The sequence below is a fragment of the Alligator mississippiensis genome, chromosome 4 (genome assembly GCF_030867095.1).
Source record: "Alligator mississippiensis isolate rAllMis1 chromosome 4, rAllMis1, whole genome shotgun sequence".
In the NCBI taxonomy this organism is placed as follows: Eukaryota; Metazoa; Chordata; order Crocodylia; family Alligatoridae; genus Alligator; species Alligator mississippiensis.
Window position 1 is genome coordinate 147,735,719 of NC_081827.1, and position 18,674 is coordinate 147,754,392.

The 18,674-nt window shown below is 44.2% G+C and overlaps 1 protein-coding gene across 5 annotated transcripts in view; it reads right to left on the reverse strand.

Moving 5' to 3' along the window:
- Positions 1 to 17,969, reverse strand: part of RIMKLB (ribosomal modification protein rimK like family member B) — an 84,038-nt gene extending 66,069 nt beyond the window's left edge. For 3 of the 5 annotated variants that reach the window (XR_009461906.1, XM_059726768.1, XM_059726766.1), the window contains exons 1-3: positions 17,618 to 17,969; positions 16,016 to 16,211; positions 8,423 to 8,644 (exon numbers count right to left, since the gene is read on the reverse strand). Coding sequence is in view for 4 of the 5 variants with exons in the window: in XM_059726768.1 (XP_059582751.1) it covers positions 8,423 to 8,597 (175 nt within the window). In the remaining variant the exon portion in view is untranslated. The remainder of the gene's footprint in view (positions 1 to 8,422; positions 8,645 to 16,015; positions 16,212 to 17,617) is intronic. The other 2 variants (XM_059726769.1, XM_059726767.1) reach the window with 2 other exon arrangements.
- Positions 17,970 to 18,674: the final 705 nt, after the last annotated feature.

The window sequence follows — 18,674 nt, forward strand, 5'->3', positions numbered from 1 at the left end:
TGACTAAGGATTTGTAACTGCTCGTATTTTTTTTGCAACAACAAGAAGGAAAAATAAATTAAACAAATACATATATGTACACTTCGCATACTGTAGTACACTCAGGGGTTTCCTCTAGGCAGAGCTTTCCCTAGGGGTGCGCAGGGCCCAGGGCATATCAGCCTATGTGGGGGCTGGGCAGGGTGGGGGTGGCGTTGGCATTGCAAGTGGCTGGAGCTGGCAGAGAGGGGGCAAGGGGTGGCGAGTGGCTGAAGCCGGCGGAACGGGAGGGGCGGTGGTGGTAGCCATGGCCGGGCCTGTGCAGCACTGTTTGCAGGGCACCCCAAAGCATGGGGCCCAGGGCGGTCGCCCTGATTTGCCCACTCTAGTGACAGCCCTGCCTCTGTGTACTAGCCTTCATACACCAACAAAATGATGCAATTTATATAAGGAAAATGTTTTAAGAACAACGAAGTGTCAAGGTAATTTAGAACTGCTAGATCTCAAACTACTTGTAATTACATTCTTAAAATAAAGTGCGTTAGGATGAGAGGTTTCCAAGTGTCAAACTCAGGGTGGTAAATACATTCTTTGGCCCTTTTAACAGATGAGAAAAACTGAGAGAATCACTTAAGAGAGTCACTGCTCACTTAAGAGCAACAATTCCTGCAGGTAAAGCAGCAGCCAACCACAGCAATGCTCTGGCAATAAATTATATTTCCCTTGCCCATGGATTCAGCATAATAAAGTATATTTTGGATGCCATGTGGCTGAAAGCATGCAAAGAAACAACTGTACCTGCAGCATTTGGCAGCTATTAAAACATTTCCCTGAGACAATCATGGAAAAGTCCAAACTGCAGCTTCTTTGGTCAGGGACACCCTGAAGTCTAGGCAGTCAGTACTGTGGCTACTGCATAATTATAAGCTTCCACACAGCTCCATAATCACCAACAGGTGAAAACAGTACCCTGACATTTAAAAAAAAAGAGTTTGACAAGTTCTTGATTAAGAAGATTAGGGAGCATAAAGGACACTAATTAGTGGGATAAAACTTGGACAGTGCTAGAAGATAGAGAGAGGGGAAGATAGAGAGAGAGAGGGCTTTTTAAACTATCAAGACCCAAGTCAGTGGTTACAGGTTTTTTGTACTACTGTTGATATAACAGGCTACAAGGAACTGTACCCCAACACAGTTTTTGGCTAATTATCAGATTTTGGAAGATGGGGGGGGGGGGCAGGAAATCAACACCAGCTCTTACTACACAGGTAAAAGAACAAAGCATTTCTCAAGTCCTGGTTGTATATTTGAAACTTGTACATAAGACTGAATAGCATATTGGCATTTAAAACAAGTTTTTACTTTTTTCAAAATATAAACAGAGTTCAACACAACACCAGTTCAAATCCAACTCAGCCCGGCAGAAAGAAAAAGTCAGTCCAATCTGACAATGGTTTGGTGGCCTGCATGAAATGGACTACTGAGGAAATGGAGTGGAAGAAGCAGGACAGTTATCATTTGAACTGATGGATGTCTCACTAAGCCCTGTTGGCAACATACAGAGAAACGCAGAACTGAAAAACCTCACAGGTTAACCTTGCTTGTTATCCCAACGATGGCATCAGCTCAAAGCTGAGGTACTCCGGCTGACAGGAAAGCAAAACCCAAACATTTGTACTTTCCCTGTTCAGGATCAGGAAAAAGGGCTTGTCAGTTTTAAGGGGCTCCCACTGTATCACCTCTCACCATCACCAAGGAGATTCGCTTTCTACTTGGTTTTGGGTACTCTGTACTCAGTACAGTTTTTAATAAACCAGCCTATAGTGCAGAGTTGCAACCTCCCCACTGTCAGGGAATCAGCTTGTGCTGGATGCTGCTGCCAGCAGCAAACAACAGGAGATAGGTCAATTCTGCAGTGCTGAGCAAGGAACCTCGCCAAGGCCGCTGGCCTCTGTTCGATCACTCCCAGAGCCATTTCCCGCAAACTGCAGGGAAGGCTCTCAAACAGAACAGTACTGTTGGACTAATAAATACTGGGAGGATGCTGAAGCAAGCAAAAGGTAAGCAGTTAGAAAAAAAAGAGGTGGCTGAAAGTGAATCAGAAAAAAGATAGATGATTCTCTTGGATGATTTAGGGGTGGGGCTCTTAAAATTGTTAGAAGGACCATTTTAGAATTACATTAAAACCCTTTTCAACAATCAGGCACACTCGTTATGTTTTGGCAAAGGCAACACTCATTCTAGTTCTGTTCCTTTCTTTCAGCTCCTTTTTATCCTGCAGAAATGACCCCAACATCCTAGTTCTTTCACTCCCATTGCCATCTTTGGCTGTCACCCAGGAGCTTAATGAGACAAGATCTCAGCTACATCTAACTGGTTTCCAAGTCAGTGGCTGAACAAGGGACAGATATCATGATGGAAAATGAATTAGCTCCTAGGATGTGGTTGAGCGCTAGGTCAGAGACATGCAATGAACTGCAGTCTCATCATTACAGGTCTTTCTTAGCTACCAAAAAACTGAGTGACTGGACCAGGAATTCCCATTAACTGCATACAGGGAACATTTCCCCAATTCAACTTCTCTCTCATTAACTTCTCCCTGACAAATAAAACAAAACCAGAATCATTATCCAGTTTTCAGATGTCACCCAACTGACAACAAACACAGCTCAAATATTGATCACAGTACTACTACATATTGATCAACAGCCCATTGATCACAGCTCAAAATATTCTCCTTTATGCACCCCCATTAGTGTCATTTCTTCCTACAATCTTTTAGGCAGTTTGTTTGCTTCTGAATTCCCAGTACAGAAGCCCAGGAAACCCTATTTTAAAAAAAAAAAAAAAGTTTCACCTTCAACAATATTTAGGACACTCTGGGTTCATTCAGTTCAATAGTTGTTCCTGCTTATGAAAGAGTCTTGTGTTGCAACCAGTTTCCACACCTCCCCAGCAAGCATCAAGAAGGAACTGGCACCCCCAAAAGAGGAATACTGACAATTAAAGAGCATAACCCTTAAAGATGAATGTGCTATAAATATAATCAGGGAGATTCGAGGAGTAGTCTAGAGCCTATTACAGCTACCCTGAGCAGCAGTTATGCTTTGCACTTCATTTCTCCCTCTCACAAAAAACCAAGCAAACAAACTTTACTTGAGAAGACAACCATAAGGGTGTTTCTTGTCCACTGCCCGCTTCCTCTCATAGCACTGTGTTTCATACAGTCTACTGTCCAGTTAGAGGTGCCTTACTACTACTACTTACTACTACTACTGCCTTAGTTTAGAAGTGGCCCAAACAACAGAATCTCTCTCCTTTCTACCGCAGGCCACAGAATCATTTTTAGGGGTGCACCGATAGATTTTTTTGGCCAATACCGATGGCTGATTATGAAACAGCTGTATTGGACAATACGGATCAGACAGCCGCTATGCAGCCCAGCAGCTTGGAAAGCAGCATCCGGCTGGCAAGTTTGTGGGGGGGAAAGAGATGGGGGTGGGGGACAGATCAAAGCTCCAATAGTGAGGAAGGGAGTGGGACTGGGGCAGGGGCAGGGCCTGCCCAGCTGGGCAGGGCGGGGCATGGGACAAAACTGCTGGCAGCTCATCAGGGGGGCGCAGGAGGGATGGGGGGAGGTGCTGGCTCCCCACTCCTGCATGCACCCCTGGGTGAGGCATGGGGGGGCATAAGCCCCCCAGATTTGTACATGGAGCAAGGGCAGGCTGCCCACTGCAGGCTCAGAGCCAGGGGCTACACCAGCCTCTTCTCAGTGGGTGGGGCTGGGGGCTACATTCAGTGCAGGCAGGGACGGGGCAGGCAGCAGCACTGGGAGGGGAGCTACAGTGAATTCTGGGGTTGCTGTAGCCCACCCCATAGCCCCACTCCCAGTGTCACTGCTGCCTGCCCCATCCCAAGCACAGCCTCAGCCCAGCCCCCATGCTGGGAAGAGGCTGGCACAGTCCCCAGCCCCAAGCTTGCAGCAAACAGCCCACCCTCACCCCACACACAAATGCAGGGGGACATGTGACCCCATGCCTCCCCTGGGAGTGTGTGCAGTGGCAGGAGCCAACTCCTTCCCACCACCCAGATGAGCTACCCACAGCTAGGTCCTGTGCCCTGCCCCAGCCCCACTCCCTCCCTCACTGTGGGGGCCTTGATCTTGTCCCTCCTACACCCCTTCATCCCCACAGACTTATCAGCAGGCAGCTGCTCTCCAAGCTGCTGGGTTGCATTCCTGACCACATGCATGCTGCAGCTATATGCCTGCACACAGCATTTATCAGTGACATTATTGGCTACTCCAGTCAAAAAAAAGCCAATTGCTGATAATGTCAATTTTACTTTTATCAGTGCTGATGCTATGTGGACCAATATATTGGCATACCTCTACTAGTTTTCCCAAGGCCAAACAGAATTCTCATTGTTAGGATATACTTTCTAATATTTAGTCTCAAGTCTTTGCTTAAAGTTCATCTTATTTACTTCTAATATATTCTAGACAGAAGTACCATACTGACCATATCAGAAAAGCAGTCCTCCTATCATAGAAAACGTCATACCCTATCACCAATAGTGGCCAAGGTACAAGAACCCTCAGGCTGGAAGACAGAAAGGAATTCTTCCTATGGGAAGGATAATCTCAACCACAACGTATCTGGTTTATGCCTTGACTCATGGAGGTTTCCACCCCTTCCAAGCTTAACAAAAACAAAACAAACAAAAATCAATGCTTTACTTACAGTTGTTTCAGATGCTCTCAATTTTCATATAAACCTACAATCCAATTTGATTTCTTCTAAGTGCTTGTCCTCAGTGACAGACAAGATTCCTTGGGTGAATTTGATATCTTTTATTAGACCAACCCAAATGGTTGGAGAATAGTTATTAAGCAAGCTTTCGGGTTCAAAAACCCTTCCTCAGGCTAAGCTCAGTCCTCAGTGATGCATTGTATCAACAAGATCCAGGGGTCATACATAACAGTTACACAAAGTATTTCTCTGTATCAGTTTTTTGTTTCCTACTATACAATTACAGTGAATACCCTCTTCCTAGTCACTGTTTCTCAGAAGATACAAGTAGCTAATTTTATATTACTGTTATTAACCACTCTACACTTTTAATCTCCTCATGTGTCACTAATTTGACTCTAAATTTCCAACCCAGGTGTATCACTGACCAAAAAAAAAAAAAAAATCAGAATTCCAACCTTAATTCTACTATCTCACATTTTGCAAATCTAACATGAGAGAAAAAGAGAGAGACACAAAGAGAGAGAGAGAGAGAGAGAGAGATTTTCATTTGGAGATGTGAACCATAAACTACCATCCGAGTTAAAAGATGAATCTTAGTTGGGAGATTATACATGAGTCACCTTCAAAACAAAAAATGGTTAAACCTGCATAGTTTACTCCATTTAACAACATAAACAGTCACAAATACTGAAACAATCTTTTTGGGAGACACATAGCTAAATGAAGGAGCTTGAGTTTACCACATTCAGATATTGGAATTCTAATTTCTGTTCCACCAAAAGGAGCTTCTGTAACTTCTCTGTGTGGTGTGAGATCTTATTCAATAATTCTGGGCCCTTCACACTTCATTGTATGGCAGCCAGGACAGAAATAATAATTTCCTGGCTTCTGTTTCAATGTAACCTCCTAGGTTACATAGAACATTTTACAAGAAGAGAGAGAAAGAAACAAGACTGGAAGAAACAGATTCATTTTGCCTGTGTGCTATCCACAGATTTGAATCAGTACAAAGGAGCAACCACAAAAACAAGCAAAACAGAAGAAAGTTCAGGAGAGAGAACCTTGGCTGACTTGAGATAAAAGCCAGGATGATAGCCTACCCAGCTAAGACCTATAGAAAATTTCAATTCCCACCCCTCAAGCTCATGCCATCCCACTCCTTGAAAGATGCTCAGTGAACATTATGGTATACTTATGCAGACATTTTGTATATAGTAAATTATTTTTTAAGTCTCCATTGAATTCGTTCTTTTCTTATTTGCTTCCTTCATGTCATTTTTCCTATTTCTCTACATCTCTACTTTCTTGGTCTTTTACCTTCAGTAGCAGCGCTCTACATTGCATAATAATGTAGCTTTCCTTCTCTTCCCTCTCTTTCTTACCCTAAATTGTCCATTACAGGAACACTAAATGGTGAACAGCAGTAACAGATTGTGTCAAGGATACATAGGTGTTTTTCAACTGATCAGCACCAGGCTGTGGGGACCATACTTGGCTAAAATATCTACGCATCAGTGGAATAAACTATTACATGCATAGATGGGGAGAAGGAAGAGACACACACCTTAGCTTCTACCTGAAGCCCCACTGAAAAGTCTAATGCCACCTCAAGGATGGTGAGGTTTTTACACTTCAAAAACTGCCTACATACAAGGTAGAAAAAGTTGGAAGGGCTGGGAAAGAAGAGAAGCCATTATCAAGGATCAGAGATTATATCACATACAAAGAAAAACATTGGAAAAACTGGGATTATTTAGGTTGGAGAAAAAAAATGACTGACAGGTTATTTGACAATAATCTTCATATACAAAAAGGGGTGTTATAAAGAGGATGATGACTGTCTATTCTGTGTCTATGGGGAACATAACGAACAACATTGATTTTAAATTGCAACAAGGAAAAAGTTATACTAGACAGAACTTTCTACCTGAAAGGATGGTTAAGCAGTAGGGCTGCTTGCAGACATGGAAAAAAAACCCAAAAACAAAAGTGCTTTATTTTAAATTCAGCATGCTTATGCCCAGAAAAGGCAGCACATTAGTTCAACCCAGCTGTGCAGTGTCTGTATAGATTGGGTGGTTTAGCGGGCCTTTTTTGGCACTTTTATCTAATAGCTGATTGAATGCTTTAGTGGGCCTTTTTTAGGTGCTTTCATCTAATAACTGATTCAATCTATATAGATGCTGCAGAGCCAGGTCAAACTAACACACTGCTTCTTCCAGTAAAACACATTTCCCCCCCCCATCTGCAAGTAGACTAGAACAATTACTGAGGTCATGGAATCTACATCATTGAATGCCTTTAAGTGCAAGATAGACACACTCTTGCAATGGTTTAAATGGGGCTGATTCTACCTTGAACAAGGTACTGGATTGAGTGACCTCCAAGGCTTCCCTTTCAGCCCTATTTTGCAAAAGTACATGTAGCTGCTTTAGCAAGAAGCAAGGAGACACTTTGGGAACATGCTCTGGGCAGACAATGTTGTGGAGTTTTAGTGACAAGCCTTTGCCAACTCCAGGACCATCTCCCAATCAAATTACAAAGGCACAAACCAAGGAGCCAAATTAACTCTTAAAAATGGCAGGAAAAAAACAATAAACAAATGGGAAGTGTTTGAAAGCCTTAAATGGAGGTTACTACTGCTCTTCCAATAACAACACTGTATATTAATCATTATTTTGCATCTCATTCCTTATAAACCCTAACACTTTTTCTTTTTGATTCCCACTAAAGGGATATCCACAGACTGGAAAATGACCTTGCTATTATTGTGGGCTTACTTGTTACAGTTAATTTAGAATGCAAACGTATAGCAGTAGCTCAAATTACTCTGATGTACACTAGCTTGTGTTGACCACTGCTGAATGTCATGTTATTCATGTTAATGAATTTCATGTCATTTACTTAATTTTCTTATGGCCCTCTGGATTTGTTCAGCATTCTTTGATCATGGGTAATGTACATAAATGTGTTGGGTTTTTTTAACATAACTTCTTTGCTGCTCACTCTCTATTCCAGACATCTTTCCATTGGGGTTTTTACACCCATCACATATTTTAAGAAGACATGCTTTAGTCATCTCAAGTTCTCCTTCCAGCCTCCAGATAGGTTATATTGGTAAGTAAAATTCCCTTTCAGTTTGTTTGCTGTACCTCAAGACTCACTTGAATATCTAACTGGGATAAGTACCCAGCCTGAAAATAGACCTTAGTGCATTTTCCTCAGAACTCCCATCTAAACACAAACCATCTGCTTATAGAATGAACACGAAATGAAAAAAAAGTCATTTGTTCTATCCAGACACCCTGATGATTATCCTCATACCACACACAGAGAACCCCTCAATACAGTATGGTAGACCTGGCAAAAATGCAGAAATTGGATTTAACATGACTCAAAAGACAGTCTCCTTCCCCCAATTCTACAATTGAAGGACCAAGGTAAGGTGGTCCAAATGTAGGTTCACAAAAATCAACAATTTCTATGTAAAGTTCACCTTAGATATAAGCACAGTCATGTATCAGAAGTGACTGATATCCCTATTAATTTAGATTCAGTATGATGTGCTGGCATGTGCATGCATGCACACACGTACACAATCTTAAAACAGGGGTGATCATGAACTGCAACAGTCTTGTTTAATAGATACCCGCCTGGCCCCCAAACTCCGAAACTAAGCTAGTTCTCACCGAGGTTTCCATCTTCAATGGTCAGTACTACTTCATCCATCACCAAGGCCCGAAAATCTAATTCCTCTTCACAGCACTTAGCCTTGAGTGCCCTCAGGATCTCCTGCTGAGGGTAGTCTTCTCTGATGCGACGGTCTGTTAAAAACCACAGCCTGGGAGCAACTGAGCTGCACATCTTGGACTAGGTCTTGCAACCTCTGGGGTTTCTTTTCAACGAAGCTTCTAGATAATAAAGAAAGTAAAAAAAACAAACACGTTAGTGTAAAAAGGTTCTGTCCTCAGCCCTCCCTCAGCCTCTAACCTTTTCCCTCTACACCACTGATTCCCAACCAAGGAGGCTTGAGATCCTTTTAAGAGTGTCCTGGGGTACCATGAAACACTAAATGTGCAAACTCATACATCTGATTTGCAGCATAAACCCAGAGTTCAAATAGGAATCTAAAGCATCAAAAACATTCCAATCTTGTGCTCCAAGTTCTCTGCAACAGAAGAATCACGCTATTGTTTTTCCATCATTAAGACACAAGTAACAGCTAAATGCTGGCATTTTCCAGTCGATGCCTCGAGTCTAAAAATGTTGAAGACTATTGCTCTACACGTAGCTGTCCTTTCAGCATAAAAACTTATAACTTGATTCATAGGGAAACAGTACAAAGGTTAATCAGTAACAGATGTAAAAATAGTAGTAACAAAGTATTTTCACTAAGTGATTGCCTGGTAACCTGTGAAACAAGTTCTGGGTCTTCAATCAAAGCTCTAGTGCAGTGGTTTGCAACCTGTGGTCCATGGACCCCTGGGGGTCTGCCAACTATGTCTAAGGGGTCCACGAAAGATAACTGTGATCAAAATTATGTGAATACCCACACTTACAATTCAAAGGGGACTGCACCTCCAGTCAATTTTTTTTAGGTGTCTACAAGTGAAAACAGGTTGAAAACCACTGCTCTAGTGCAAGCAGTACCCCCAAGACAGGTCTATTACAATTGGGATATCCATAAAACTCAGAGTATTGTCCCAATTTATTCATGGAAAACAAAGGCAAAAAATGAAATGATTTGTTCAAGATCATAGATTCAGCTTACAGGAAAATCAAGTCCGAGTACCAGTTCAGTTCCTTTGTCACAAAACCACCCTTCCTTATACATGGAAAACACCAGTGGACTTCCATCTCCCACATACAAAAATTGTAAATTATAGCATGAACACTGTTAGTGGAGATTACAGCTAAGGAAGTACAGATGTACACTGTTACTGCTTCCTTGCTTTGACTATACAGAGAACTTTAGTCTTTAGTTACTGACATGGTACATTTGCCATCTGCTTACAAAAAAGCATCTAACATGTCCAAGGAAGACTATTATGCAGACAAAAAACCCCCACCAAACAAACAACAACTTGTTCCTATTATGTAAATTTTCCTCAACGTCTAGGACAGAGCATATGTTAGGGAAAGAAATTCTTGAAAATACTGGAGCAGCCCATCTGCAGATTTAAACTATAGATATGGTCCACTTACAGTTGTCACTGATCAGCTACGTAAGTGTAGCTGCACTGGCATAAACCCCTAACACTGACAACATCATCACTGTCAACACGGGTTTCAAGCAGAAGTGAATCTGCTGGTACAGCAGCCACTTTGCCTGACCATACTAGAAACACACAATCCAGTGGCTAGTTAATGGATGTAACAAGACAAAATGTATTTTAATTCATTTATTAGAGTTATATGGTATTTTTCCAAAAAGCAGAGGGTGGCTTACAAAATTACTTATGAAAAACAAGCAAGGACTTCCCAAACAATACATCAACATAGCCTTGTTTCTTAAATGCCTGCCCAAATAAAAGATCTTACAGCACTTAAAACATGTCTAGGCTCAGACTCTGACAGGTCACAAGAGGCACAGACTTCCAGAGCAGAGAAGCTACTTCGGAGAATTACCTTCCACGTGTTTTCACCAAGCAAATTTGGCATTCAGATTCATAGACTGTAAGGGCTGGAAGGGACCTCGCAAGATCAGATAATACTTGCAGGAAGGTGCTCTCAGCTGATCTTAGGGATTGAGATAGGACATAAGAGAGAAGAGAGAAGGTATGTAGGGCCAAGACTGTTCAAGGCAGCAATTCTTGGTAAGGGTGCCATGAGATTCTTTCAAGGATGCCACACAATATTAGTACTTTTGGATGTGCAAACACTTACACATGATTCACAAGATAAGTGCAGAGATTTCAAATAGGAATCCATGTTGTCAAAAATATTCAGACCTGCTATGGTCTTTTTGAGTTTTTTGCAACAGAATTGCTTTATCCTTCTATAGTCAAAAAACAAGTGAAAATTAAGAGCTGGCATTTTCTGATAGGTCCCTTGAACATACTGAGGTTGAGAACCAGTAGTTTTGAGCCCTGCAGGGCAAAAATCAGCATGATGAATTGCGTTCAAAAAGCAGCTGGAACCAATGCAGACTCTGAAGCAGTGCACTTCTGCCTGACCAACTCCATCAGGTAAGCTGCCCCTTTCTGCATCAGGTTCCAAATTATCAAGGCCAGTCCGATGTAAAGCCCACTGCAATAGTCTAGGCTCTACATCTAGAAGGCCAGACTAAAATAAATCTAGCCTCTAAACCTTATCTAATCTGCACAAATTCCATGTGCAGGCAGGCAGTTCTTGAGTAGAGAACCTACTTCAAATCATATTCAGAACTGTTTTGGGACGGGCAACCATAAAAAAATAACTACGTAAAATCCTTTAAAATTAAAGTTTATGCTCTCTGCTGCTACTTAAGGCTATGTTAAACAGTACAAGAATCAAATTAAAAGAACGGTCATATTCACTCCTGCTATTTTGGCAGCAAGTAACTGTCAAAGATCATATCAACATTGTGCTGCTCCTAGTGCTTCAGAAACTTAAAAGCAGCAACAGGATCACCTCTTCTACCTCTTTATTCAGATGAAAGGGAAAAAAAAAACCAATAAACCCCAGAAGCAAGTAGGGTAGTACCTGTTCCCTACAGCAACTAAAATGTTCATGTTTGAAGCAGGAAATTGAATGCTTTCTCCTTTCAGCAGCAGAGTGAAGTTTGCAAGAGAAACATTTCCAGTTTTACACTCCTAGTAGGGAGAGGCCAATACAAAGATACAAAACTGGGTCCAGAGCACTAAGACTCTGCTGCTTTCTAAACAAGAGAGAAGGGAAAGCTGAGCTTACACTGGCTGGGAATTTGACCCTACCCACTTTCCTCACTTGCATCAGGTTCTGAGTAGGTTTTTTTTCCTCTGGCTAGGTTATCAGAGCTCTCTTTGCATAATGTTAAGAATGCAGTGGAAGAGGATGTTTGAGCTTTACTATTACCAACGGTAAGATGTTCAGGAAGGGCCAAACTTAGAAGCTTTTAGTTTATTTGACCCCCTTTATGCTCTCTACCAACAGCTCCTTACTATCAAGGAGAGAGAGAACAGCATCACCTATTGTTTCTTTTCAAAAGCATGCTACCTGCTTGTGAAAGGCCAGCCTGCCTCATTTTAAGACCAACCATGAAATATTAAGAACATCCCAGACAAACATTTTTATTTTAAGATCAGGTCAACCAAAAGCCCTTACAGATCCCATACATGTGCATCTTTTACCACTGGTTTTGACACTGGTGTAAGGGAACAAATTTGAATTCTCTCCTACACTATTAGTCTTCCTTACCACCAAAATGCCCTTCAGTTTCTCTACTATTACCACAGGGTCTGCTCCTTCTAGCCCTCTTTTTCTCAAGTCTCTTCTTCCTACATTGTTCCATCCTATTGAAGAAGCAGAAGTTCTATTAATTATCTCCTGGTCATTGATTTTGCTGCCCTCTGACTTTTTCTTAAGAGCAAGAATGAAGCTAGAGGATATAAGCCCTTTCTTAGCCTTTGTTTCACCACACAGTATCACAAGGAGCTGGACCATGACCACGAAAGAGAGAAGTTATCTAGACACTGCCACCTACTTATTAAACTATAGGGATTTCAGGAACACTTTGGACAGATATCCGTCTCCCTAGAATAAAACATTCTAGAACACTTTCCATCTAAGAATAATAAAGTATTTTATAAAAATTAAGATTGACCTCCCCCCACCATTGTGAATCAGGTAGGCAATACCCTCACTTTCTTGGCAGGGAAACTGAGGACAGATGACTGACATGCCTAAAAAGTCAAAGGGCAGGCAGTAGCATAAATGGGGCTAGGACTCCAAGGTCCTGTTTGCCAAATTCCCTGTCAAAAAGACAGACTAGACATGGCAGTTCCAAGCGCTGATTAATATTTTCCATGGTCAAAATTCTCATTATTGGGGATATACTTAGAAAAAAAAAAAAAACAGCAATTTGTTCTATTAATCTGGAAATGTCAAGGTTCCCTCCTATGTTCCTGAGAACATGGTCTTTTGAGGGGAAATGTTCCCTTCAAACAGCTACATACAGCATTAAGCTTTTGAGTAGAATGTACTTTCCTAAACTCCTCCTCAAAGACAACTCCACCCTCTTTAATCTAACAGAGATGTAGCCTGAGACAATGCTGGGTGTGTGCTAAACACTTCCCCCTGTCTACAGGAGCAAAGAATCCAAAATAGGTGTGTGCCAAGAAGGCAGGGGACAGATATTTAAAAAGTCTTAGGAATTAGAAGTGGCTGAAACCCCTTTACTCTTAAGCCATAATGGCAAAATTCAGAACAATCTTTGAACAGATGCTCAAATCACTTAGGTGACCAAAAGTGAGGACTACAACAGGAAAAATCCATCAGAGATTTGACTCATGGTTGCTGCCTCAGCAAAAACAAGTACTGATAAGTGCCAATCAACTATGCCTGCACTCACTCATATCTGCTTTGGATAAATATCACAAATGCTTCAGCAATTTGATTATAGATTAAATGAAAGCATCACTCTACTACTGATGTTAGTTTTAACTGTGGCATCCACATACCAGTACTTTTTGCCCATTTTTACCTCTTCTCCTGCACTCCCTAACTGCCACCCTGTTACCTACCAATACTCTATATAATAAAACTTGCATGATCCGAGGCAGTTTAAGTATCTAAGCATAAGGAGGAAGCAGGCTAATCAAACTGGGTCTCTGAAGAATCCCTGGAAACATTTATGTATCCCTAAAATGGGTATACCAAGTAATGCCCACCGATCTGTGCCCTACAGTTAAGTAACCAACTCCAACATGAAGTCTAGGCTTCATGGACACCTCTATTCTTTGTCTTTTCTGCTTGAGCTTTCATAGCCAATTATGGCAACCTGTACTTTATCTTTTACATCGTATAGCAAGTTATCCTGTGTGTGCTGGACTAAGACCCATTTTCTATGAGAAACTGAACAGTTCTCAGCTAGTAATGATTTCCTCTCAACTAATGGGTGACTTAGCAAATTGTCCTACACCCCATCCTCTTAAAGTGCAACTATCACAAAAGATCTCCATGAAAAAAAAACAGGAAAAAAAACCCAAAGGGAGTTCCCTCCATTTCTTCCCTCCAGGAATACTGAATGAAAAATCCAGAGGTTTCACAACATTAGGATTACATGTTACAGGGGTTTCACAACATTAGGATTACACGTCATTTGGCCACCTCAGTAATCTGAGTTGTGGCACGTTCTTGCTGTCTGCAGTAAGGCTAAGAACAAAAAAAAAATCATCACTAGCCTCTCTCTGCATTACCTCTTTCCTAGTTTTGAGTCAGATCCCAGTGCCACTTACAGCAGCACGTATTCAAAATAATTCTACTGATTTCAGCGAAGCTATTGACTGGAAGACAAGATCTAGTCCCACCTTTTTAGTAAATTCCCAGCTCTGACTTGGAGTCATACTGATAAACAAACAACATTCTGGAAGTGGGAGAAGCCACTCACTATGGGGAGCAGCTGACCAAGAAAAAAACAACCCTTATCCATGCACCTGACTATAAAGAGAATTGCATTCTTTTATTTATACTGTGTAGTGAAACACCTATCCTTATTTTTTGTTTGTATATGAATTGCATTATTAGGGTGGGGAAAAGCATTTTAATTTCCTTCTTGAATTAGCAGATGCTTGAGAGGGTAGGATAGGTTTAAAACATAATTGTGCTTATTCCATTACAGCAATTTCTGCAACCATGTTTTGGAAGCCCCATCAAGATAAGAGGATCCAAAGGCTTTCAGGATACTGTAATTGCAATATAGGAGATATCAGTCCATGACAGAACAGAATTATAACACCAATTTCAAGATGGGGTTGAGCTGTTAGCCAAGTAATATCCATCAGGCTGGTGGGAAAACCTCTGAATTTTGCAGTCATTATACATGGAAGAGAGCAATACTTGGGCACATTATAGAAACACGACCAATCCCTATGTCATGGTGAGAACAGCAGCTGGATACTGACAAAAAAATCATGAAAAATAAAATATCAAAACCAACATGCTAGGCAAGATACCAAGGTGACAGGCATCCATGAAAAACCTAACACAAATAGTTGTACATCAAAAGAACACCCGAGCAGAAACAGATACATAGAAAACAGAAATAATACACTGATCATTCATTACAACTGCTTTAAAACCACTTTAAAATAAATAATTGAAACAATACTCAGCCTAGTCCTGACAACCCTAAAGTGAGGCCCAGGTATTTCAAGTAGTTAGTTGCAGGTTTTTAATGGAATATAACTGTTTGTGGGGCTTTGGAGAGAACTAAAGACTTTAAAAAATAAAACAATGATAGAGAGGATATAAAATAAATGCTGAGGTATCCTGAACAGCAGTACAGTCTTGTCCATTGCTGCTGCATGCCATCCATCCTCCCTTTATACATGGTTGTCACTGCAGAAAGGTGAACCCAAAGCACAGGCACTGAATTCACACCCCTCTCCTCCCCTCAATACACAGATTCCCCCCTCTGAGATTTGTAGAGACCGCAGCAGTCAATAGAGAAGAGAACATATTAAGTGCTGTGTCTGAAAAACAGACTGCAGGATGGTAAAACATAAAACATTAGCCTTCACCCCCATTCCTTCTCAGCATGCCCTCTCCTGCAGATGGGCAAATACACAACTGCATACAGTCTCAGATACAAATATCCCCACCCCCTTTTCTTTCCTCATCTATCTTCATGCTTGCAAGTAGGTGATAAAATCCCTTACTCTCACCCCCCAGTTCCAGATCTTCTGTAAGGAATCTGTTCCCTCCCCTTTCTGCCTCACAATGCTGGTATTGGTCAACAGGAAAGATCAAAGGGATGGCTGAGTTGCATAGCATCACCTTTTCTTTCCCCTCCCCAAACACCCTCTCAGACACTGCCTCCTCCCTTACTGTGCCTGTGCCAGTGTGTACAAGGTATAAATTTCCCCCATCGGTTTTCTCTGAGAACAGCATGCTTGTCCTTGTTCCCCTGCAGTGTGGGTATGTGAAAGCCCCCCACTCTTCCTGATCTGTGTGTACACCGCCAGTTTCCCCAGCTTCTTTGCCCCACCTTGCTCTTAATCTTTATGCATGCTCCTCTCCTAATTCCTAGAGTAGGGAGAGAAGGGAAAAGCACAGTGAATGAATGAGGGAAGGAAGGAATGAATGAATGTGGTGAGACTTACCAGAGATCTGAGGAGCATGGAATGGGAGATGAAGGAATGCCAAAGATGGGTGCTTCTTTCAGTGTCCTCAGCAAATGCTGTTTTGATCCGGATTCTCTCAGTTGAAATGCTGTCTTTCTAGTACCTCCTGAGAAGAATCTGGAAATGAAGTCCTTTCAGTGTCTCTCTGCTCTGCACCCCAAAAGAGGGAAGATGTCTGTAGTGGAACCCACAAAGCAAATGAAGGGGTGATGAGGATTACGCTCACCTGTTCCTATAATGGGTGATAACTAGCTGATGCCCCAATGACCGAGGTGTGTTTGGGGAAGGAAGGAATGAAGGGCTGTTAAAACTGCTTCCCAACTCCTCCCCCCAGGGAAGAAGGGTGGTGGTGAGTAAGCAGACTGATGTAGAAACAGAATTGTCTGTGCAAAATAGTCTCACTCAGCATCTCTATTTCCTCAGAAGTAACCCCTTCACTGAGAGAGACAGAGAAAGATTCATATTAAACACAAAAACCCCTTACCCAATAAAAAGGACATTAGATTCCAAGGAGAACAGAGTGATGAATACAAAATGGTAAGATACACAACCAAAAGATCTCATGGACCTCATTTTGCTGAGGGGGGAAAATCATTTTAAATCAGGAAATGGTTTACAGAGCATATGTTCTGACATTTCCCCCAAAACTGGGATGTTTGGAATGGAAACAAATTAAAATTTGAAGCATTTTATTACATGCATGTCCATGTATAATGGCAGTATGTTTAGAGAGAGAGAAATCAGGGCTTCTAAAGTAACACAACTAGGAAATCCTATTCTCTAAAAAACTGAGAAAATTGTTTTCAGCATTGTATGACTGAATCCCAAGACAAACAAGGAAACAGGGAGCTGAGGAGAGGCATGCTGCAAAGTGAGCAACGTGTTCCTCTGAAGGAATCACAGACCCCCGCCCAAATCCACTGGCATTGGGAGCAGACTCAAGCCCCTCGAAACCGCCAGCCCTTTCTGAGAGGCGTTTGCTTTACGTGACTGAACCAAACGTGAACCATGGAAAGAGGAATGCTGGCGTGGCATTGGGCGAGCGCCGGCTTTCAGCGCGGCATCAAGGGAGCCAACATCTGCACTAATTCAGTGGGGTGTAGGGTGGGAAAGACAACAAAAGAGAAGAAGGGGGACCCTGGTGCCAGTGGAGGGCGGGGGTGTCAAGGAGTCTCAGCAGCAGGAAACTAAGTACAGCTAACCCACTCCCCACTGAGACACCCCTAATCACAGTGGGGGGACTCAGCACATGAGTGTGAACAGAGGCCGTTTGGCTAGGCACTGGCTACCTGGCTGCGCACCGGGGGGGGGGGGGGGGGGGGGGGGGGGGGAATGGCTCTCAGCCCAGGGCTGTGTGCTGGGGGCGGGCGCAGGATACACAGAGATGAATGATGCGCGTGGAAACACACACACACACCCTTGCATATATGGGATCACACACACGGGCTAACACATAGATACACCCCCACACGCCACAGTGACACACACATATATACACCCCCCACACCCCGCTAGTGACCCTCACACACCCCCACCCCGCTACCTCATCCCCCCGCCCAGACGCGACCCCGAGGGACCGACCTGGCTGGCGCGGGCGGCGGAGCGGCCCCCGGGCCGGGCCGGGCTGGGCCAGGCGCGGCGGGCGGGGCAGCGCGCGCCCCCCGGCGAAAGCAACGCCACGAGGCGCGAACCGACGGCGTGGCCCTGGCCCCGGCCCCTGCCCCCGCCCAGCGCTGCCTCCCGCCCGCGCCCGCGCCCGCGCCCGCCCGTGCCGCACCGCCCAGGCCGGGGCAGGGCTCGCGGGTCCCGCGGGGCGCCGGCCCCTCCCTCCTGCCCGCAAGCCGGGGCGGCAACCGTGTCCCCGGGCTGCGCCGCTCCCGCCCCGCCGCGCTGTGCCGCGAGCAGCCGCCGCCGCCTCCCGCCCGCGCCGCCGCCACTGCCCGACTGAGCCGCGCGGCGCTGACTGCGGGGCTGGAGGGGAGGGGGCGGGGCGCGGCCAGGGGAGGGGAGGGGAGGGGGCGCGAGGGGGGCGGCGGCCGCGCGCATGCGCAGGCTTCGGCCACCCGCCGCCGAGCGCTACGCGACGCGCCACCTCCCCCTCTCCCCCCCCCCAGTCCGAGCCGCGCTCCAAAAGGCGCGAAGGCCGCAGGCGGGTGGGGGGAGGGGGTTGTAACGTCCTGCCACGGCGGCTCCCAACCGCCATGTTGGTCAGGGCTTCCCCCTAAGCGCACATAGCCTCACCTCTGCCTCAGACCTAGCCCAAGTGTGGCCCTTTGGTCTAACTCTAAGCCATAGTGTGTGCGAGTGATTCTCATGGAAACGCACCTGCATGTACAGGGTCGCACACACGGATACGCACCCCACCGCGCCCTGAGCCGGCCACACGTGGAGGAGGGCTGACCCCCGCGCAAGCCTGACATGCCACCCCTCCGACTGGGTCCTGGCACAAGGGCAGCCCCCAGCCTCTTGGCAGGCGGGGTGTCCACATGGCGGCCCCTTGTGGGGCTTGGCATGCGGCACGCAGGTGTTGTACAGGTTGTACTGAGGTAGGCCCACGCCATGTCGTGGGCCCTGTGGTACAGCCATGGGCCTGTGGCACACCTTGTTGGCTTTAATGCCTGATTCATATGCAAGAGCG